Source organism: Protobothrops mucrosquamatus, unplaced genomic scaffold, assembly GCF_001527695.2.
Source record: "Protobothrops mucrosquamatus isolate PMUCROS unplaced genomic scaffold, P.Mucros_1.0 scaffold633, whole genome shotgun sequence".
In the NCBI taxonomy this organism is placed as follows: domain Eukaryota; kingdom Metazoa; phylum Chordata; class Lepidosauria; order Squamata; family Viperidae; genus Protobothrops; species Protobothrops mucrosquamatus.
The window spans coordinates 146,933-170,408 of NW_015386925.1; the positions used below are offsets into that span (position 1 = coordinate 146,933).

The 23,476-nt window shown below is 37.9% G+C and overlaps 1 protein-coding gene across 1 annotated transcript in view; it reads right to left on the bottom strand.

The window, feature by feature from the left end:
- Nucleotides 1-23,476, bottom strand: part of OTOF (otoferlin) — a 145,090-nt gene that overhangs the window by 59,795 nt on the left and 61,819 nt on the right. Inside the window, exon 5 of the mRNA XM_015817746.1 lies at nt 20,408-20,589. Coding sequence (XP_015673232.1) covers nt 20,408-20,589 — 182 coding nt within the window. The remainder of the gene's footprint in view (nt 1-20,407; nt 20,590-23,476) is intronic.

Here is a 23,476-nt window from a genome sequence, read left to right on the forward strand (position 1 = left end):
AGGGGACCATCTGGCTGAATGCAATGGAAGTGGTGGGTAGGGGGGAATGCTGTTGGGTGAGCAACAAAGAGATGGAAGGTATGATAGGACTCTAGAGGCAAAGCAGTTGGTGGAAAGCAGATTGTTACCTGAGTCAGATATTTTGAATCTCAGGGTTATCAGACAACTTCTATTAAAAGCAATAATGAAACTTCTCTCTTACATACTGTATATACACACACTAGGGAGGTCCTCTTATTCAGTTCCCATCAGCTAAACGGAGAAGGTGATAGCTAACAGACATACTATAATTAGTCGCAAAGATACAAACTAAACTCAGAAAACTCCTGTATTACATGTCACCTAGGCATTATCTTCTACACACAGGGAGAATGAAAAAGGAGGGCAAAACAGCCACTCTGTGCATCAGAGGGTATATCACCTAAGAGCCCATCAGACTCATTTTTTTCAGAATGAAAAAGATAAAGTATATATCTAGCATCATAGATTTTGGAATAGTATGTAATATTCTTTGGAACAGCAGGCAGGATCAGCTAATGTCAAGGAGACCATTCTCTTTAAATAGTGCCTTTGCAAACTCTTTGTATCCCACCCAGTTTTTAGTAATATAAAATGCAATTCCCCCATGCAAATACGCTTGCTAATGACGCTTGTTCTAGAGTGACATCTCAAATATGCCAATAGATACTCTTCAACCCATTCATAGCAGAAATACTCCTACAAACCTTTCAGAGATTGGGAAATCAAAGCAGCTACTTACCTGTTCCAGGTAAGGCAGAATCAGACCTCTTTACCAATATCTCACAATTATACTGACAAAAGTTTGAAAAGCGACTTTGGGGCAGGAAGTTACTGAGACAGGGAAAAGAGTTCCTGGTCCATTTCCTGCTCCTACACCATTTTGGGACAATTGCGTCATTAAACTCAGGCCCAGTTACCCTCCATTTTCGGACATCACCAAAAAATAACAGCACGGAGGGGAAAGGAATGGCGTAGTTAGGAAACCAGCTGTGTTAGCAGAGAATTGATACCATCCCCTTCATGAATATTGGATGAGAACACCTGAGACCGCTTGGCAAGGGCTGAATAGCAGCCATTCCAGATTCCCAGCAACATTTTATTTTCTCCTCACAGGGTCCAAAATCATAGCCTTAGAAGAGGTTTCCATGATTTAGAAACTTAGTTTGGGAGCCATTGCTTTTTAGGTCTCTGGGCTTTTATCAGTTTGCTCCATTATTCCTAAATGGGTGTTCAGAATGTACACACTAAATTTTTGTAAAAAATCTAATCTTAGCTCAGGATTTATGCTTGGTGAAAAAAGAGCCACTATGCTGCCAACTGTGGCTTCTACCTGAATTCCAGACGAATTCTAAGCATGGGTCTGATTACGGCTTGGAAATGAATTATTCACAGTTAAATCTGTCTTTTTAACATCAAGAAACATTTTGAAATGAAGAAGTTATCATATAAAGGTCATCTATCTTGTGGTCAGAGATGAAGGAGAGATTAAATCTTAGGGCTGGTTCATAGGTTTCTAAGCTAAATAACTCATTCGCTTTTGGGTAGCTTGTGAATCAGCCACTACTTGGAGTGGAACAAAATCCTCAAGTTCAGTGAAGATTAAAGTGGTTGGAAAGATCTTTTTCCTTGGAAAGCCATTGCTAGTTAGAATGAACAGTGTGAGGTTAGATGAAAAAATATTTGATCTTGAACTTTCTTTGGGTGTAGAAGGCTTGCCTTATGGTGACCTTGAGAATAGAAAATGTTTACCATTTGTTGCCTATCCATATTAAACTTATAGACACACATGGCCCTTCCCTTGTATACATGGGTGTTTTGCCTGGGAAAAATTAATCAAGATTAAAAAGGAGCAGTCAAGGAGCCATGATGGCACAGTGGTTAGAATGCAATATTGCAGGCAAACTCTGCCCACAGCCTGGAGTTCAATTCTACTGGCTCAAAGTTGATTCAGCCTTACATTCTCCCAAGGGCAGTAAAATGAGGACCCAGAATGTTGGGGGCAACATGCTGACATTTGTAAACTGGCCTTTGGGGAGGTATGTAATATTATCACCATTGCTATAATCACACTGTCCTATATTGACCTCCTAGCCATTTGAGCCATTTGATCTAGTGTGGTATTACTGGGAATGGAAAGGCATTTGGAAGGATCCGGTATTCAACAAGTCCATCAGTTGAAACTGACTCTGCTACTGTATTGTGCAAAGTTGAAAAAAAAATACCAGTATCCATTTATTATGAAATGTGTCCATATATAAATTAGATAGGTAGATAGATAGGTAGCTATGTAGATAGACAGACAGGTAGGAGTAATTGCACAAGTTGAACAGAGAGTCAGATAATAACATAGGAACAACAGTTGCAGGAATTGGGTATGGCCAGTCTAGACAAAAAAAAAAGAAGGACTAGGGGGGACACAATAGCAGTATCCCAGTATTTGAGAGGCTGCCACAAAGAAGAGGGGGTCAATTTATTTTCCCAAGCACCAGAAGGCAAGACAAGAAACAATGGATGAAATCTAATCAAGGAGAGAAGCAACCTGGAATTAAGGAGAAACTCCAACAGTGAGGACAATTAACCAGTGGAACAACTTGCCTTCAGACATTGTGGGTGCTTCATCACTGGAGGTTTTTAAGAAAAGACTGAACAGCCACCTGTCTGAAATGATATAGGGTCTCCTACTTGAGCAGGGGGTTGGACTAGAAAACCTCCAAGGTCCCTTCCAGCTCTAGCCTGATTGATTGATTGATAATTTTGCCAATTGGACCAAATTAAATCAAACACCAGAATTTCAGAGGAGAGTGGATTTGGAAAACAAAGTGGTATTTTTTGTGACTTGGTCAGTTAGTGGGCTCAATCACACTTGAGTAATTTCAATCCAGAGCTCACACATTCATTGTGTCCAAACAAGAGGAGCTAAATGATCTTCAAATTATGCCTTATCTTTTTATTGTGTCCTATAAATATGAAAGTTTATTATGCAAATGAAACATGATATCAGTATTCCAAAAAGCCCTCCAAAAAGGTCTTGGCTATGTTGTCAGACTTGGGGCTCCCAGGTGATCATTTGTATTTTTGCTGTTTTTGCAGTTCGGCAGTTCGATTCTCACCAGCTCAGGGTTGACTCAGCCTTCCATCCTTCCAAGGTTGGTAAAATGAGGACCCGGATTGTTGGGGGCAATATGATGACTCTATAAACCACTTAGAGAGGGCTGTAAAGCACTGTGAAGCGGTATATAAGTCTATTGCTATTTTATGTTATGTATTAATAAGGTTTTTTATATTGCACATTTTTCTTTTTATTTATTGTTCTTATTGATTTTTGTTCACTGCCAAGAGTTGCCTTTGGTGAGATTGGTGGCTATATAAATTTGATTAATAAATAAAGAATAAATGAAATGAAGCATACTGAATATATATCAGCCTCTCACCTTGGTTATGCCTCTCTGTTCTGAAAAATATGGCAAATGAGCTCTCATCTACTAAACCCCCTACTGTGCTGATAGTGATGAAGGTAACAGCATTTTATTGCAAGATGGTGTTCCAATTTCTGACTATTAACTAATGACAGAAGAAGCTGCAGAACAGAGTTTAGATCAGGGGTAGTCAACCTTGGCTCTTTTATGACTCGTGGACTTCAATTCCCAGAATTCCTGAGCCAGCCACGAGTCATAAAAGAGCCAAGGTTGACTACCCCTGGTTTAGATGAAAGAGAGGCAGAGATTATGATATCAAAACGTACTTTTTGTCCTTGGTCTTGCTGGAATGAGTGAGCAGAGCCAGGCAGGAAGCAGAAAGCCAAAATTTAAACAAAAAGTTAATAAGAAACTAGGATGATTTTTCATAGGATAATATCAAAAGAACAGCCACAAGCTATATACATTTAAATCCTATTTTTCTTTCTTCAGGAATGTATATATTATTCTCCCAATGTGAAGGAGATAAAGTTGAGGAAAAAGAATGATTATATATTGTAACCCCAAAATCTTATCTAAGCCTACAGGATACGAATTACAAAAATCCTGATGGCTCTGTAGATCATGGAAAAGACAGAGGATTTGGGGATGTCCCATTGCTTCCAGATTTTGGCCATGTCTGTTTCTGCAACTCAGCTCTGAAAGCCCTAATCGTCTCTCCAAAGATTATGCTGAGGTGATAATGGCAATAATGTAAATTTTCTTGCTACGCTCTGGAAAATGATATGACAAGTTGCAGTTTTCATTTTTATCTACTTCCCTAGAAATAGATATCATTGAACCCAGTAATCTGTGATACTACAAAGCACAGAAGCCTCCATACAAAAAATGATAATGAAAGATGAATTCTGGTCTAGAGGGCATAATAATGAATTCTGGAGAGGGATTCTAAACATATGACAATTGATACACTGGGTTATCTCTGAATCTTCTGTTCCTTTTGTTTTAAAATTATGGTAGTGATTTTTGAATTTGATAAGAATAACCCACAAAATATGTGTTACTTTTTATTTTGTCCAAGTATAGAATCTACTCTAGAGAATGTGAAGGTTGACGGAAAAAATTGAGGCAGCTCATTATCCATCAAATGGAGTTGCAGAGAACAACTTTTTGAAAATTTGAGGGAAAGCTCACTGACCCACGAACTGGGGGGGGGGGGGACAGCAAGTCCTATGGAGATTCTAGGAATTTAGTAACAATATTAATCATGCCAGAGTAATGAGTTATTCAAACATTGGGCAGGAACTATGAATGGTGGTGTTCAACATTAGATAACAAGGACGTGCATTCCGTCACAGTTTGGATATGGTTCTTTATGAGTATCTCTAAAATTGTCAGCCAATTGTAATCTTAAACACAACAAAACTTTTAAAAATTACCAACTCTTTTGACAATGTTTCAAGGATTTGTTTTGAACTCACAACAGAGCTATCTCACAAGCCTAGAATATGCCCAGAATGGTGGGAACAGAGTCATAATACTTCCACTAAGGTTAGTAGAATCTGTTTCATATTTGAAAAGGATCATCCTGAGACTGAAATGTTGCAAATTAAAAACACTTTGCACAACCCAATTCAAGATGTGCAGCACCACCACCACCACCACCACCACCACCACCATTATCACCACCATCTTGTTGAGCATTAATAGTACATTCACATTGTGCTATAGTAAACAAAGTGTCCCAAATAGAGATGGGTTTTGAGCTAAGTGTAAAGCCCAGAAGCCAATAACACAATTTGTTAATTGGTCTGAGCTTGTACATATTTCCTGGTGTGGTTGATTCCAAGGGCTTGGCCTTTCTTCTATCACACTCACTCACTGACATTAATCAGCCTGAAAAATGAAATCCTCAGTCTATGCAGAAATCACTATGAAAGTATAGTATTTTGGCTGAGGATTAGATTATTTAATTATTAAAAGAAAAGAATAAAAAGTATTAAGCTACCTGAATGGCAAATGATGATGTTTTTTCTCTTTTCCCTTAATTTTATCTCTGAAAGTAAAAATATGATTCAGAAACAATCAAGTGATTAAGAAATAATTTGCTTGAATGAAACAAGGAAAAAAAACCCTTCCTGTATGAAATTTTGGAAAATGAAGTCTTATAACCCAACTCCCTTCTATTACACTGCAAAAACATTTTTCTTGGAAAATCACAGCAAATGCACACATAAGTGATAGAAAGAGAAATACAAACATTTGTAGGAGAGGTATTTTTTAAAAACATTAAAAAAACGTGGAGAAATATTTATATCTGACAGATATAAAAAAATTATTAGGATTAAGGTTAGGATTAGAAACATTTCATCTGGGACAGCCACTTGTAATTTTACAGCCATCTATTTTCAACATCCTTTAGAAGACATTTGTTCAGGCCTTTAACAAGAACTATTTCTCTCCTTACTTGCAACCTTGGATATCAGAAAGTACGTGACAATGGAAAAGAATGTTTCTGGATAGAAAATTGGAATGTCATAGAAAAAATGGGTATCCCAATCCACTTTGGCTCCAGCCCTATCCACAGTTTGTTTCATCTCTATCTATCATGCAAATCATGTAGATTATCTTCTACTTTCTGATATCCAAGGTTGCAAGGGAGAAGAGAAACAGCTTTTCCCGGCCTTAAGATAGTTAGAATTTCATAATAGAACTGAAATTCAGATAGCCACCAATGGAGTCATTCACATATATTTCAGTTTGCTGCTGAAAATGAGAGTAGACCTCAATACACCTTTGGCTGGGAAGGAAAACAGAAAGGTTTCCAATGCTTTTTTGATTTTAGATCTCATTAGAGGAGGAGCAGAGAAGAAGTACACAAGCAGGCACGCACGGACACAAACACACAGAATGCACACACTAAAAAAGGAAAGGAATTGCAGCTGAAGGGCCAGCATGTACCTGGAGTTTTTGTGGTCATCACTGTTGCACCAGAGGAGAAAGCCAGGGAAAAACATCAAAGTCAAGAGAGTTGAGTGCTAATTTGCAACAGACTATTTTCTACCTACTAGGAACCAATTGCTTGGTGATTCAAGGGTACATCTTCCTGCATGCGTTTTATAGCAGGAACACCTGATAGATACCTCAACAGTGTGAACTAGGGGGGGGGGCTATTCCAGTCAACCTCTTGCCCAATGGACAGGACCCAGGTGGCAATCCTCAAAGGCTCTAAAGCTGGCCTCTAAAATAAGGTCTTGAAGTGTAAATCATCACCTTCTGAACACATAAGAAGCTTTTCGGAATCACAATCTTTTATTGCTCTTGCAAGGTTACCCATATGGAGTTACTTATAATTTTCTGGTTATTATTGATATGTTCAGAAAAGATCTAATCTCTGCTATAGTTTTAGGAACACAGGAACAACCCCCATTTTTTAAATCAATTCTGGAATTGAGACTGGCATGAATAAAACCCCTTTTTAGAGCATCATCCTGGTTCTTAATATACCTGGCTACATATTTGTACCCATTATGGCGCTTTTTCTGGAATCCTGACAGCTTGCTGGAATAGGGCACAGAAGGAAAAAAAACCACAATTAGGATAAATGAAATTGGCAACAATAGTCATGAGATCATTTTGCATGCGAAATGGACAAATGCTTTTGCTTTCTATAACTTATTTATCCAAATGAGATTCTCTATAATTTAGTCAAGATTCATTTGGGAAGATGGTGGCCCAACTTTCATGATATAGAAAATTGATACAAATAACCACAGATTCTATTCAAATAAATAAGCAAAAACAAATAGCAGGGAAAGAGCTTTTCATGGCCACTTAGAACCTCCCATTGGACGAATGCCCTTCCTGATGGGCACTTCTAGAAAAGTCCATATAAGACATGGAATATTACTTGGATGGTATAGTTATCATAGTTGAAAATACATTCAATTTTATGAAAATTGATCCAGATCAGTTATAACAACCTAAGTTAATGATTTGAATTGATGCTTTTCTTTTCTAACTATGCACACAATGATGCAAATCCATCACCCAACAGGACTTGAAAGAGTAAGGAGGATGTTTATCACCCTTAGAATAAATAATTGTATCTGTGTATAATTTTTCTCATTACTTCTGGTAGCTTAAGTAGATTAAAATGCCAAATGAAAAGAACAAAGGGGCAGGGCTATACATTGCCTTGGTAGCCATTCAGTTACCTCCCAAATCAATAATTGCTGAGATATGACAGGCTATATAGGAACAAACCAATGGATGGGAGAAATCTTTAGCTCTTTCTTTCTACTACTGCTATACCTGGCAAATTCCTGATTATCCCTGACAAATTTCTTTTTCCCTGGATGTTTTCACCCATTTAAATGTTGTCTTTCAGGTCCTAATTAGTGAAAGTGAAAATCTTTGTTATGTGCTATGCGATGTGCTATTAAAAAATTCTGTAAATCACAAGGAAGGAAGGATTAAAACTCCCCCTCCCCTTTCATTTACTCATTATTCCTACAAGGCTCATTACAAGTAGATTTAGCTTAGAAGGACAATGTGAGGTTCTTCAATCTTTTGCCAATGCATATGAAAACAAACTAAATTGATTAAGGAAAAAAATGCTCAAAATTCTCCTCATTGATTAATTGCATCTGAATTACAAAAAGTAAACAAACATGTCTTCCAGAGATGGTTCTGAGAGGCTCATGAATGATCATTTGGAGGAGAGATCTGTGGAGATTTCCTTATGTACTCTGTTTTTTGTTTGTTTTTGTTTTGTGTTTGTTTTTATTTTGAATTATAGGAGAAAGATGGCAGATTCCTGTCTTTTTCTGTTGCAAAGTGATTTTAACTAGGCAAATGGTAGGGGTGAAATAAACTAACTTCCTCATATTCATGATTGTATGTAGGCAGATTTTCACATATAATTTTATTTTTATCAAACCACTTCACGGTCTAAACACCATGCATGCACAAATAGAAGTACACAAAAAAGGAAATACATTAAAATCGGTGTTAAACTGAAAGCAGCCATCTCGAATACAGAAGCCATGCAATAACAACAACAAAAGTATGTTTCCCAAGCCTTGGAAAAGGAAATCTTGTAAGCCAAGGGCTATTTTGTGCGTCTTCTGCTTATCCTCTAATTTGCCTCCTATGGGGCATCCCTGATTAAATTCAGCACCATAGACAGTAGAAGATAAGAGATTGGCAAGCACCAAATGTGTACCAAGTGATGGCTGCATTAAAAACGTGCCCAAGGAAAGAAAACATGAATAATTCAATTGGGCCAGATTGTTTTATGCTCCAGAGCTACATCCTACCTATTAATTTTTTAAAAATAAACATAGATTAGGTATTATGTGCTGCTGCTGACATTTTTACTGTCCTAAAACATAAAAGAGGCCAGATATGAGGAGCAAAAAATGGAATATTGGGGGTCAGGCAACAAAATTTATCTCAAAATATTAATATTTAAGAGAAGCTGGCCCAGTTGCAGGCCTAGCCCTATGTCAGGCAGGCTTAAATACAAGGAGGCCAATTTGAACACACAGGCTGTTAGGGGATTTGCCTGCACAACTGTGCCCATGACAACCCAGGTTTCTCCTGAAAGAAGATTAATCAAAGGAAAGTTCAGCAAATCCTAACCTCCTTTGGGGTTTATGGATAAACCGTGCATGTTTTCAGAAAGAGGTTCATATTTTCTTTAGTTTTAAATATAAAATACTACCAAGGTATAACATCAAAAAGGGTAATGGATTATTTGGGCTACTGAAGGATAACCTTTATTAGTAACTACAGTAAAATGAAGTCCTCCCTGTAAAGTCTCAAATGGTTTTACAGGCCTATTAAAATGTGAAGGGATATTTATATTAAATATTCTTTATTAAATAAACTATTATACAGAACCACAATATTTTAACAAGCTGAAAATCAAGATCTGGGATCATGGTACTTATAGACAGGGAAACACACATTGAAAGATTCTGCATGGTGTCTGATTCCACTTAAGTTTCAATATGAAATTTACTAAATATATTATTTATAACCCTCTCTCCCCAAATCAGTAAATGTAGGAATTCTAAATTCCAATAATTTTCTCTATAAAAAAGTTCTGATAATACATTCATTTTCTTCTTACTGGAACTTGGGCTCATTTTTCATCTTACTGTCTGGTAGATATTCTTTAATCATAAAATTATTACCAGGGATCACTCAAAATATCCAAATAGTGTGAGATTTTTGAACAGGTGAAAAAGGAAGTTACTCTTCGTAAACTTCATAATTAAAACACTAATGACCATCAGCTTGAACAACTTTAAAAGAGAAATGTATTAAAATAAGGCTATAGATGGATGGTAGTGATGATACCTATATCTTATCTCCAAAATTGGAATAGAAGAGCCGATTTATTATGCAAGATGCAATCCAATATTTATTTTGTATTTTATAACTATCTGTAAAACAGATTTGTTTGTTTTATTTCTGATGGTGTTCTTTCAAGAAGATAAAAATTAGAAAAATGTACAGTGCTGAACTTCTATTAATGGGAGCTGCTTCATAAACAGTCAAGAAAATATAAATAGTTGTCCTTTGTTTCAAATTTCATGCATTGCTGCACACACATATTTACCCTTCACAATCTTCTGCATCTTCATCCAAGCTATTCCATTTATATACGTGAATACAGAATACATGCAATTAGAACAAATTGCTCATTTGCTTAAAAAGAGAAAATATTTTAATTGCTAACATACAAAAAAGAGCCATATTGAGACAGATGGATCATCACGACAAACATGCTGCCATTAGACATGTAAAAGGCCCACCGTATTTTGGCTACATTCACGCACTGTGTTCAACTTGAAATATTATATGGGTTCACACCGTTTCCTAGACAATAGGCTAGCCAAAAGGGATAAATTTATACCACCCACTCATTCCCCTTGCTCACATCATGACCGTGATCGTGACCATTGTCCAGTAACAATTTCTGTATATCGTATTCTAATGAGGTTGTTTTGGTCTCATCTCCAGGCCATGATGGAAGGAGATTAAAAAGAGAAATGAAGCTGGAGGAATCCACCAGTAGCTTTTCTTAACTTCTCCCACTTTAAAACATTAGGAACAGCCTCTGTCACTGGCCTCATTATAATTGCAAAACAGGGCTAAGCAAGTGGGGCGGAAGATTTTTATAACTGATATGGTCAAGCATGTTGTCTAAATAGTGCACAACAGAAAGTGTCTATAGAGATTCTCAGTCATCCAGGTCATTGTTGTCCCAAGGGTGCTTTTTCAAGAGGCAACTGGACTTTCTTGTTTTTCTTTGAAGACGTTTTGCTTCTCATCCAAGAAGCTTCTTTGGAAAGTCCAGTTGTCTCTTGAAAAAGCACCTTTGCACAACAGAAAAACCATCCTGTACACTACACAAGAACAGAAATTAATTGGAAGATTTGAATGAATTTCTATATTCCATGATAAAATCCTTCCCTTGATATGTTATTTTCCCATAGGCAGGCAGCACTCGGGATGGGGGAACGTGAAAAATAATAATTTTTCACATTATGAAATAATTTAGCCCAAGAAATATATTGCCTCTAGGATTCTTTGGAGAAAATAGCACGGTTCCAATCTAGAAAAATGACCATTATTGTCCCTAGGTGTTTGAAAGCAAGCATTTTTCACTATTCTTTGCATGCAGAAATCTTCTTGTGGGTGCCTGTTCAGCCCAGGTTAGTTTGCTGGGCTTTGTCTTGTGAAGCTGCAAACACGATTAACACAATTAATCAGATCAGTTAAAGAATTAGCAGATGCATTCACACCATGTACTTAATAATAATAAGTTAATAATAACTTTGGTAGATTTTTGTGGCTCAGAATGTCTCGCCTATTCTCACCTATCTGTTGTTTTATGACTGGTGTGAATCCCAGTAATCAATCTCAACAAACAAGTTAAGCATGCTCAGTCTAAAGCAATCCAATTTAATATGGGACCTGGTCACAGTTGGTTCCCACCCTAATAAAAACCAATTTACTCTGATTTTTCTTGATGAGTCTGTGATGCTGGTGGATTTGAGAGTTCTTTAAATCATTTAGTTAAGCTATAATTATACATGTTATCTGCTACCCATTTACCTTTTAAATATTACTTATGTTATTCTGACATTAGTCTGAATTTATGGGGTGGCTGTTTCTTGTTTTGTTCTGAGGTTGGTGGGGAGGAGAATTCTTGTGCTGCAACCTATTATCAGAGGTTTTTTTAGTCTTAAAAACATGAATAAAAGTAAGTCCTTGACTTACGACCACTATTTATTTATTGATTGATTTCATTTGATTCATTTGCTGCCCACCTCAATGTGACTTGGGGTGGCTTACAACATTAAAAGCAATAAAACCATAAAAATAAGTATTTCTGATATAAATAAAAATACAAATTACAATTAAAAGATGGGGAGGGAGGGAGCAGGATTTCAGCAAGGTGGTTAAGTGAGTTGCATCTGATTTTATGACTTTTTTTTACCAAGGTTGTTACGTGAATCACTGCAGTTGTTAAGTGAATCACATGGTTAATAACCAAATTGGGCTTCCCCCATTGACTTTGCTTGTCAGAAGTTGCACAAATGCAGCCACCAGATTGAAATAGACCTGGTTAAGCATATTATGGGAATACAATCATTCTGCAGTACATGCCTGGCATGTGCTCAATTCCCATTTGGAACGCGGATGAATTCTAAAACAATTCTCATAGCTATCCATCCACCTTTGAGTGAAACCTGGCATCTGTGCAATTTTGCTCTCTTATTGTTTCTCCCTTCTATTCATTCCATCCCTGACCTTAAGATAGCCAACTTCCATAAAAAAAACTATCAGAATTCTTTTTAGCCTTGTTTATTTGGTGGGAAAGAATGAAATGAGATGGGAGGAGGCATCCTTAAGAATTTACATAGTTTCAAGGAACTCTGTCCGCAGTCATCCACAAGGGGAATAGGAGTTGATTCAGTCTGCCCTTTCTGGACCAGCTCTCTAGTACACAAACAACAGTTTCATCATGGGAGAATGATGAGAAAGAGACCCTAAGGGTGAGGTTGTCTGTTCTTAAATCAGAATTGTATGTAGACGTTTGTCTTGACTCCAGAAACAAATAAACATCATCTGCAAAAGTTTAAACAAAAGCTGGGAATGTAATGTTTTGTTTGGAAGGGATATAATTAGTGTTTTTCTTTATATTTTGTTTAGCTTCTGTAAGTTTATTTCCTGTGTTATCTCCAATGAATGAATTGAGTCCCCTCTCTGATTTCCCAATTTAGATTTTGTTGCCCTTAGGCTTACCATTATGTGTCTGGTAGAACTTCTCTTGAGTCTGGACCCAACTGAACAGTTCACTTCTTGGACGAAGGTTGTTCTGGTTTGCATGTAACTCACCCCACCCAAAACCTGTGCTCCTTTATTGGCCAACATTAAATCTACCATCATTCTTTCCTGGTGGATTATTACCTACTAGTTACCTACCTAATCTCTATCATCAACAGGTACCAGCGTGAGCCTCACCTACTGTCAGGCTCCAAAAGCCAAGAAAAGATACACTGAGGTTCTTCTAAGCAGTTTCCTATATTGTTCCTCCTCCATAGACAGAAATCTTGCAAACTACTTACACTATTAAACATATACTTTCAGAACTCCTAGGGAGGAGCTGATCTGATTCTTTTCCTCCCAAACTGTCTAAGCCTCTCCGTCTTTTGCTTCTCTAGAATGCAATCCCTCCCTTCTGGGAATCCAGATTACATTCCACCACATCTACTTACCATGACATCACATTGAATTGCATTGTGCATGCTCTTTGGAAAGGTTTACACAAAACTCAGCAAAAGAACACCAGGAATTTCTGCAGTCATGCCATGTTCTCATAAATAATTAGCCATGCAGGAAAGAAAACTGGTGCCGTACTACAAGTTGCTTTTTTGTGTGTGCCTGAGATTGATTGATTTCAATTTAGGTGTTGCCCCAGTCCAAAATAATTCTGGGCATCTCACAATATAATAAGCAATTAAAACACAATACAGAACAAAGTAAGTTGGGATGGTTTCAACCAGTAGGAGAATTTATGAGAATTCCCTGGCTAGGTTTACACAATAAAAACCCAGAGAATGGATTAAATCAATAATCAGGTCCAGCATGTTGTGTGGGTGCAAATGATGTAAGATTGCTGCAGTTTCCTTGTAGAAAAAAACACACCTTGCCTGAAAGAAATCTTTCTTCAGCACAACACCCCACACTTGAGTCACTACCAGGCATAGCTGAACTTCATACCTGGCATTCAAAGACCCTTGGCTGACGGTATCTCCCTCACCCAGCAGTTCATCATCACTATGGTAATACAATTCATCATCTTCTTGCCTAGAATAATGAGGGTCAATACAAGAACTGTTTGTATATTATGGATTTTTTAGGCACCAAAGATTGATGCTGAGAGCAGGAACAGCAATTCTAGGATAAATGATAAATGAATTGGATAGATAAATAGCACGGCTGGGCAAATTCCCCATGGAAGGGTTATGAGTGAGAAGGCACGATGTAAGTTAATGATGTATCACTGATACATTAAGTACCCCATCTGAACGAGCTATAATTAATGTCTCATCAATAGAGCACTCAGATGCATTTCTACTTTGTGCTGCAAAATACTGCATGAATGTTAGTGTATGAATGTTAGTGTATGTTAGTACACATCTGTTAGGATATGTACACTAACATGTACACCTACACAGATGAATGAGATGCTTAAGACTTTCCTATTCAGTGAGTTCATCTTGTTACCATTTTTTCTTACAGGAAATTTACAGCACTTTCCTAAACAGATTGGTCCTTTGTTTTATGCTACATGGACGCTAGAGGGCATCAACTTCAAAACTAATTTGCTATAGCTGCACAATCAATAGCTTACGTCTGGACTGAGAAACCCTTAATGCAGCTTGCCAAAACTGACTTTTCACTCAATGGATAAGGGATGAAAAACAGTGAAAAAATGTGAGTGTTCATGCACACTCAGGGGGAGGGGATGGGGAGGAAATCTTCCAATGTTGGTTTGTCAAGAAATGCATATGTTTGAAACAATGCCAGGAGATTATTTGGAAGATGGCTAGTGTGTTTCATTTATTGTCTCAAACAACAGTGCTTTTCAGGACAAAGGTCTGTATTAGTGGTGTAGAGGGGGGGTCTGTATATTTTGTTTCATTGATTCAAAAACTGCAAGAACTGAAGGTGCAATAGAAGTTATGAGCTTTGAAAGTACAGCCTTTCACTAAAAGGTGATTTGTTGAAAAACAAGCAAAATTACATTAGTAGACTCTTTTCCTTCATTTTCCTAAAAAAACATTTTTCACTCAGAATCTGTTAGAAAATGTTATTTTGTTCAAGCTGGCCTTAAAAATCATATCCTACATTTTGGAGTTTGAACATCATTACTTTTTTAAAATAACAACAACAATAAACTCGTTCCTTTGAATCATACAAAAAACACAAGACTGTCCAATTTTGAAATTTCATTTGGATGTTGTTGTTTTTTACCAGTCAAGTTTAACCTCTAGGTCAACCCAATTTCTACCAGTGAAATGCTTTATAATTACATAAAGCTGAGACACATTTCTCTGCAATCAAAAGGCTTTTTTTAAAAAAAATAAATGGTTACAAACAGATACATAAGAACCATTTTCTACCAGTTGAGCTAGGGGCCTAAAATCACATATTTGTTTAATCTTCTCCCTGGGCTTATAACTTCTAACAGTCTCTAGGATCTTTATGAGCTCTTTTGGCTGTAGGAATGACTGTTGATTTGTTATGCTGCCTGACCCATTATGTCTTGGCAGCTAATGAAAAGCTCAAAATTGGTAGCCTATTGGCATGTGGTAAATGTCATCCAAATAACTACAAAACAGCCATAGATGGAGCAAATACTGATGCCCGTTATCTGCCAGATCATTCTGAGAAATGGTTTCCAAGCACTGTGCGATTACCTTCTCAGCTATTTATCGTATGCCTTCTCTTACATTTAAAATTGCCCAGTTACTCTGTAATTTCCTTTAGGTGGCTTAATAAAGTTTGACCTGATGGATGCTGCCTTTTCTTCTGAATAACTGCTCCCAGGGTTTTTTTGTCAGGGTTTGGAAGGAATCAAACATATATTTTGATCTCCTAAATGAGGCTGTCAACACACAAACAGTGGCGCATTCTGCTTGTTAACATCAAGAATTGTGTTTCTTCCCGGCAACGAAATGGTTACACATTGATCTGGGTAGTTGATTTACAACTCCAATTAGACATTTCAAAGCCAAATTGGCTTTTTCTATATTTTGCCTGGCCCAGGAGAGATCTTTGCTCTACAAGGTGCTCCTGTTTGCAAAACATAGAACACAGATGGACAGAATACACCCCAAAGAATTGGCAACTGGCAACACCTATACCAGGTAAAAAGCAAAGGTTTCCCTGTCAGTCATGTTCAATTCAAGGGCATGGTGGTCATCGCTGTTTCTTGGTCAAGGGAGCCAGCATTTACCAAAGACAATTTCTGGGGTCATATGGCCAGCATGGCTATACGCCAAAGGTGCACAGAATGGATAAGAAGCTAAGAAGGATACTTTGGGCTGGGCAAAGTTGTCTTGAACTTGGGACAGATTGAAACCTACTGCCAACAGATATCCTGGGGAAATTGCAAAAGGGTCAATTCAAAATCGAATGATGCTGAAGCTCAAATTCTATGCCTCTTCCATGAATGCAGTTCCAACATTTAGGTTAAAACTCTAAGACACAAAAATTAGGCTAGACGTTTCTTTGGAAACATTCTCATGCTTTCTAGATTTCCAGGAAGAAATTCTAGTCATAGCTTCACAAGAAGAGAGAAATCAGTTAAAAAAGAAATAGAATTGGCAGCATCACCATGTAGAGACCAAATAATCTATAGGTAGAACTCATTTAGTGACCAGAATTTGAACCATCAGTTCAGTTGTTAAGTAAAGCAATCACTAAATGAAATCTTACTTTAGTTTTCCTTTGCTTTACAGAACCACAAAGGTTGTAAATGCCAGGATTGGTTGTAAAGTGACTTTTTCATCATCTTGTAACTACAAACTGTCACTAAGCTAGGCACTCATCAATTAAGGTCATAGAACAGCAAACGAGGCACTCACTAAACAAGAACTTCCTCTACACAACTGACTCTTGAGCTTTTGACTGGCAAAAGAATTCCATATTTTTCTATGATGGGTCATTCTTGAGTATATAATCACATGCCATCTACATTTCTTATTTATTTAAGAAGTATAGCTGGCATGTCATTATATACTTAAGAATGACTCATCAGAAAAAAATGGGACTGTTGGAATAAGTGTATATCCAGTTTGTAGTATAAGATCAATTAATTTGCCTGAATGACAATTCAATTTCTATTCAGCTTTGATTTATTCAGTTTTGAGACCATCCCACTCCTCACAAAGGCAATTTATAATAAAAAGGGGAGAAAAAGAAAAATATGTAAAAAAAAATTCCCATAATGTCTATGGAGATTCTCAGTCATCCAGGTCATCGTTATCCCAAAGGTGCTTTTTCATAAGGCACCTGGACTTTCTTGTTTTTCTTTGAAGACGCTTTGCTTCTGATCCAAGAGCTGAAGAAGCTTCTTGGATGAGAAGCAAAATGTCTTCAAAGAAAAACAAGAAAGTCCAGTTGCCTCGTGAAAAAGTACCTTTGGGAAATCCTTATAACCTACTGGAAATCTATTTCAGTATTACAAAAAATAAATCAGACATCCTATTCCAGGGAGAACAATCAGGTTTTTAAATGTTTCTGGAAAGTCACTAAGGTGAGATCTATAAGCAGCTGGGGGAACAAGTAAATTTATTAGCATACTGCTTGCTTGTTTACTAAATACCAATTAGCTGAGCCTTGCTCAGACCAGCCTTGATCTGCAGGAGGTTGTGAAGAGGGAACCTGTTGCTGAGATCAGTATTCGTAGGATTCCAAGATCAATTACTTTCCTGAGACCAACACCAGGAACATCAGCATCTAAGCTGTTCAGATGCAGGAGAATCTATGCTGAAGCAATATATTTTCATGCTGTATCCCCAGTGATTCAGCTTTGGGGAGCAGTTAGTCTGACCTTGAATTCAACAGACAATCTGAAATCAGCAGGTTAGTAAATCCATTGGCAGGATTAGCAGATATAGGACATAGTTCCAGGATGTGCATTTTTCAATAGAACAGAATATCTGTGGCTCAGGGTTGTACTGTGGAGTCCTGGGTGCTCTCTGAGTTTGGTTGTTTGCTTGCAGACATTTCATTACCCAACTAGGTAACAAAATCTCTGCAAGCAAACTACCAAGCTCAGAGAGAACCGAGGAATCCATAAATGAATTTTTATTGTGGGTTTGACTTCTTACCTCCGGAAGGCTTTCTCTGCAGTGCTGGTCTTGCTTGACTGTCTGTGGCTGGGAAGCAGGACATCAGTTTCATAGGGATCACCATCTGGATGGACCCTGGGACTCTCCAAGAATTCATCATCATTCCACGCCCCAACACTGCCATCCATGGCCTGGTACCGAATCTCAATGGAAACACTGGTCTGAAAGAAAAGCAAATCAGAGGCTCTGTTATGAACCCTGTCCCTTACAAACAGGTTTTTCCCCGTGGGCAAGGATGGTATTTCCCATGGTATTTCAACAAAACCAGGCAAAACATCGTTGTCCTGCAGAATTTCATGGGCTGAAATGCAGAAAGTATTACTAAGTGGATGTTTTCCTTGACAAGCAGAGGTACCCTATATTATTGGGGAAGTTATAGATCAATTGTTTGAATTCTAATTTTGTTGCATTTATAATAATAATAATAATAATAATAATAATAATAATAATAATAATAATAATAATAATAATAATAATAATAATAATAGTAAAGTTGGAAGGGACCTTGAAGGTCATCTAGTCCAACCCCCTGTTCAGGCAGGAAACCCTATACCATTTCGGACAAATGGCTGTCCAGTCTCTTCTTAAAAACTTCCAGTGTTGGAGCATTCACCGCTTCTNGGTCAAGGGAGCCAGCATTTACCAAAGACAATTTCTGGGGTCATATGGCCAGCATGGCTATACGCCAAAGGTGCACAGAATGGATAAGAAGCTAAGAAGGATACTTTGGGCTGGGCAAAGTTGTCTTGAACTTGGGACAGATTGAAACCTACTGCCAACAGATATCCTGGGGAAATTGCAAAAGGGTCAATTCAAAATCAAATGATGCTGAAGCTCAAATTCTATGCCTCTTCCATGAATGCAGTTCCAACATTTAGGTTAAAACTCTAAGACACAAAAATTAGGCTAGACGTTTCTTTGGAAACATTCTCATGCTTTCTAGATTTCCAGGAAGAAATTCTAGTCATAGCTTCACAAGAAGAGAGAAACCAGTTAAAAAAGAAATAGAATTGGCAGCATCACCATGTAGAGACCAAATAATCTATAGGTAGAACTCATTTAGTGACCAGAATTTGGACCATCAGTTCAGTCGTTAAGTAAAGCAGTCACTAAATGAAATCTTACTTTAGTTTTCCTTTGCTTTACAGAACCACAAAGGTTGTAAATGCCAGGATTGGTTGTAAAGTGACTTTTTCATCATCTTGTAACTACAAACTGTCACTAAACAAGGCACTCGTCAATTAAGGTCATAGAACAGCAAACAAGGCACTCACTAAACAAGAACTTCCTGTACACAACTGACTCCTGAGCTTTTGACTGGCAAAAGAATTCCAACTTTTTCTATGATGGGTCATTCTTGTGTATATAATCACATGCCATCTACATTTCTTATTTATTTAAGAAGTATAGCTGGCATGTCATTATATACTTAAGAATGACTCATCAGAAAAAAATGGGACTGTTTGAATAAGTGTATATCCAGTTTGTAGTATAAGATCAATTAAGTTGCCTGAATGACAATTCAATTTCTATTCAGCTTTGATTTATTCAGTTTTGAGACCATCCCACTCCTCACAAAGGCAATTTATAATAAAAAGGGGAGAAAAAGAAAAAAATATGTAAAAAAAAATCCCATAACGTCTATGGAGATTCTCAGTCATCCAGGTCATAGTTATCCCAAGGGTGCTTTTTCATAAGGCACCTGGACTTTCTTGTTTTTCTTTGAAGACACTTTGCTTCTGATCCAAGAGCTGAAGAAGCTTCTTGGATGAGAAGCAAAATGTCTTCAAAGAAAAACAAGAAAGTCCAGGTGCCTCGTGAAAAAGTACCTTTGGGAAATCCCTATAATCTACTGGAAATCTATTTCAGTATTACAAAAAATAAATCAGACATCCTATTCCATGGAGAACAATCAGGTTTTTAAATATTTCTGGAAAGTCATTAAGATGAGATCTATAAGCAGCTGGGGGAACAAGTAAATTTATTATCATACTGCTTGCTTGTTTACTAAATACCAATTAGCTGAGCCTTGCTCAGACCAGCCTTGATCTGCAGGAGGTTGTGAAGAGGGAACCTGTTGCTGAGATCAGTATTCGTAGGATTCCAAGATCAATTACTTTCCTGAGACCAACACCAGGAACAACAGCATCTAAGCTGTTCAGATGCAGGAGAATCTATGCTGAAGCAATATATTTTCATGCTGTATCCCCAGTGATTCAGCTTTGGGGAGCAGTTAGTCTGACCTTGAATTCAACAGACAATCTGAAATCAGCAGGTTAGTAAATCCATTGGCAGGATTAGCAGATATAGGACACAGTTCCAGGATGTGCATTTTTCAAAAGAACAGAATATCTGTGGCTCAGGGTTGTACTGTGGAGTCCTGGGTGCTCTCTGAGTTTGGTTGTTTGCTTGCAGACATTTCATTACCCAACTAGGTAACAAAATCTCTGCAAGCAAACTACCAAGCTCAGAGAGAACCGAGGAATCCATAAATGAAGTTTTATTGTGGGTTTGACTTCTTACCTCCGGAAGGCTTTCTCTGCAGTGCTGGTCTTGCTTGACTGTCTGTGGCTGGGAAGCAGGACATCAGTTTCATAGGGATCACCATCTGGATGGACCCTGGGACTCTCCAAGAATTCATCATCATTCCACGCCCCAACACTGCCATCCATGGCCTGGTACCGAATCTCAATGGAAACACTGGTCTGAAAGAAAAGCAAATCAGAGGCTCTCTGTTATGAACCCTGTCCCTTACAAACAGGTTTTTCCCCTGGGGCAAGGATGGTAGTCCCCATGGTATTTCAACAAAACCAGGCAAAACATCGCTGTCCTGCAGAATTTCATGGGCTGAAATGCAGAAAGTATTACTAAGTGGATGTTTTCCTTGACAAGCAGAGATACCCTATATTATTGGGGAAGTTATAGATCAATTGTTTGAATTCTAATTTTGTTGTATTTATATTGGATTTGTATTGGATTGTACAAGTCACTTATATGACCAAAGCAGCATACAGATAATCCTCAACTTACAACATTTCTTTTAGTAACGATTTGAAGTTGCAATGGCACTGAAGAAAGTGACTTATGACTGTTTTTCACACTTTACAGCAGTGGCAGCATCCCCTGGTCCCATGATCAAAATGTGGACACTTGGCAATAGTCTCATGGATGGTGTTCTTGCACTGCTCTATCTGCAAATTGGCCAAGGGATAATTTTTCTCTGACTATATCAGCATTTCTCCAGGAATCTCCAGCCTCTCTGGCTGCCAACAGGTCCATTAAATCTTTAAAAAAAATGTTATCCTGAAGGAATTGCTCCCACTGAGCTTTTTCAGAGTGGTAAATGTGGCCAATTATTAGAGGACTAGAAACCGATGGGAAGATGAGTAACAGAAAACAATAACGGCTAACTCATGGCAGCTTCTATCATTAAATGCCAGCAAGAGAAAGTTTTTTAAAAAAATCTTTAGACATCTTTGAGAATAAAGGAGAAAAACAGAGACTCCTTCTCAGAACAAAAGTAAGAACTGCGAGGCAAATTTTGACCCAATTTCGAATAAATAGGGATCTACAACAGAACACTAAAAAGTATCTTGAACCTTGTATGTAGTGAGTCTCACCTATCCAAGCCTCATGAGCTGACAGCCAGACATTAGCATGGGGTGGGGGTGGGGGGAAGGGAACAATTGGAATGTGAAAAAATGTGGGGAGGGGGATAGAAGCCCAGCTGAGCCACATGAGAAGCTCCAGCCAGCCAAGGTCATTTGTGATATGCAGAGCTAGGAACCGAGCATCTGTTTCCTGAACAATATATAAGTACCTGACTGGACATTTGCAGATAACTGGAGAGGGGAGGGAAGAGAGAAGTTTCCTTTGTATTGTTTGCACTGGAAAACCTCAGATTCAGCTTACTCTACTTCTGTAACCATTTAATCTTCAGTAAAGTATACTCTTGGCAAAAGAAATGGCTAGGATTCTTTCTTTGCTAGATGACTAAGTGGGCCGGTTGACATGGTGTTTCTCAACCTAGCTGGGGCATTCTGGGAACTGAAGTCCACGCATCTTAAAATTGCCAAGGCTGAGAAAAATTAATATTTCCAAGGTCGACATTTTATGCCTATTGTGTTGGCTCAAGCCTTATGGCGTTTTTCTTAAGGTTAGGCCTTCCTAAGCATGACAACACCTTTTTTTTGCTATTCAGTGTTCTTCTTTGGTTATAGAGTCATCAGCACTTGCTGCACCACTATAGGGAACAGTTTGATAAAGCACAGCATTTACGTGGCTCAGAGATGGAATGCAGCTGAATCATCTCAACAGATGTCAAAATGTAGAGGAATTTCCCCCCCTCATGTGGATACTTAGTGGAAAAAGCTCAAGGCTCCAAATCACAGCATGACTTTCTTGCAATCATCAGGACTTATAAACTCATGCTGCCTGAGAAGTGGATACAATTCCTGTGATCAGCTGCCACATTTACTATTTAGTATCAGAAAACACTGGGAAGCACACACAAGCATAAACATATATAGGTAGAGGTAATTCTTGATTTACAACAGTTCATTTAGTTACAATGGCACTGAAAAAAAATGACGTGTGTCCATTTTTCACAGTTACAACTTTTGCAGCATCCCTGTGGTCAATGATAAAAATTTAGATGATTGGCAACTGGTTCCTATTTATGACAGTTGCTGCGTCCCAGGGTGATGTGATCACTTTTGCAATCTTCTGACAAGCAAAGTCAATGGGGAAGTCAGATTCACTTAACAACTGGGTTACTAACTTAACAACTGCAGTGATTCACTTAACATCCATGACAAGAAATGTTATAAAATGGGGCAAAATTCATTTAACAAATGTCTCACTTAACAGCAGAAATTTGAGGCTCAGTTGTGGTTGTAAGTTGAGGACTATCCTATAGGTAAAGGTATAGCATGGCAGATTATAGTCTATTCCTTCAACAAGTCAATTCAACCTCTATCAGCAAGTATTACGGGCCCGACTGGCAAAAGAAAGCTCAGGATCATATTGGTTGGAAACATGCAGAAGAGGCCTTCATCCTGCAGTGGATAGACCAGGGGTAGGCAACCTTGTCTCTTTTATGACTCGTGGACTTCAACTCCCAGAATTCCTGAGCCAGCTTGGCTGGCTCAGGAATTCTGGGAGTTGAAGTCCACGAGTCATAAAAGAGACAAGGTTGCCTACCCCTGGGATAGACAATGGCTAGAATGATGGTGGTGGTGATGATGATAGGTCTGTATATATTAGTGTGTGTGTTTGTGTGTGTGTGTGTGTCTTTTGATTTAAAAATGTGGAGAACTTCAGCTAATCTAAAACATTGGCATAGCATTTAAAAACTCGGAAGAACCCACCAATTAAGGAACATTTCATTCAGTTTTTATTTATTTATTTATTTATTTATTTATTTATTTCATTTATACCCCGCCCTTCTCCCGGAGGACTCAGGGCGGCTTACAGCCAGTTTAAAACAATCCCACATAAATACCAAATACAAATCTAAAATAATTAAAAATAAATATTTGAATTGGCCGCTCTATTAAAATTTTGTTAAAACCAATTAAAATACCCCCTAGG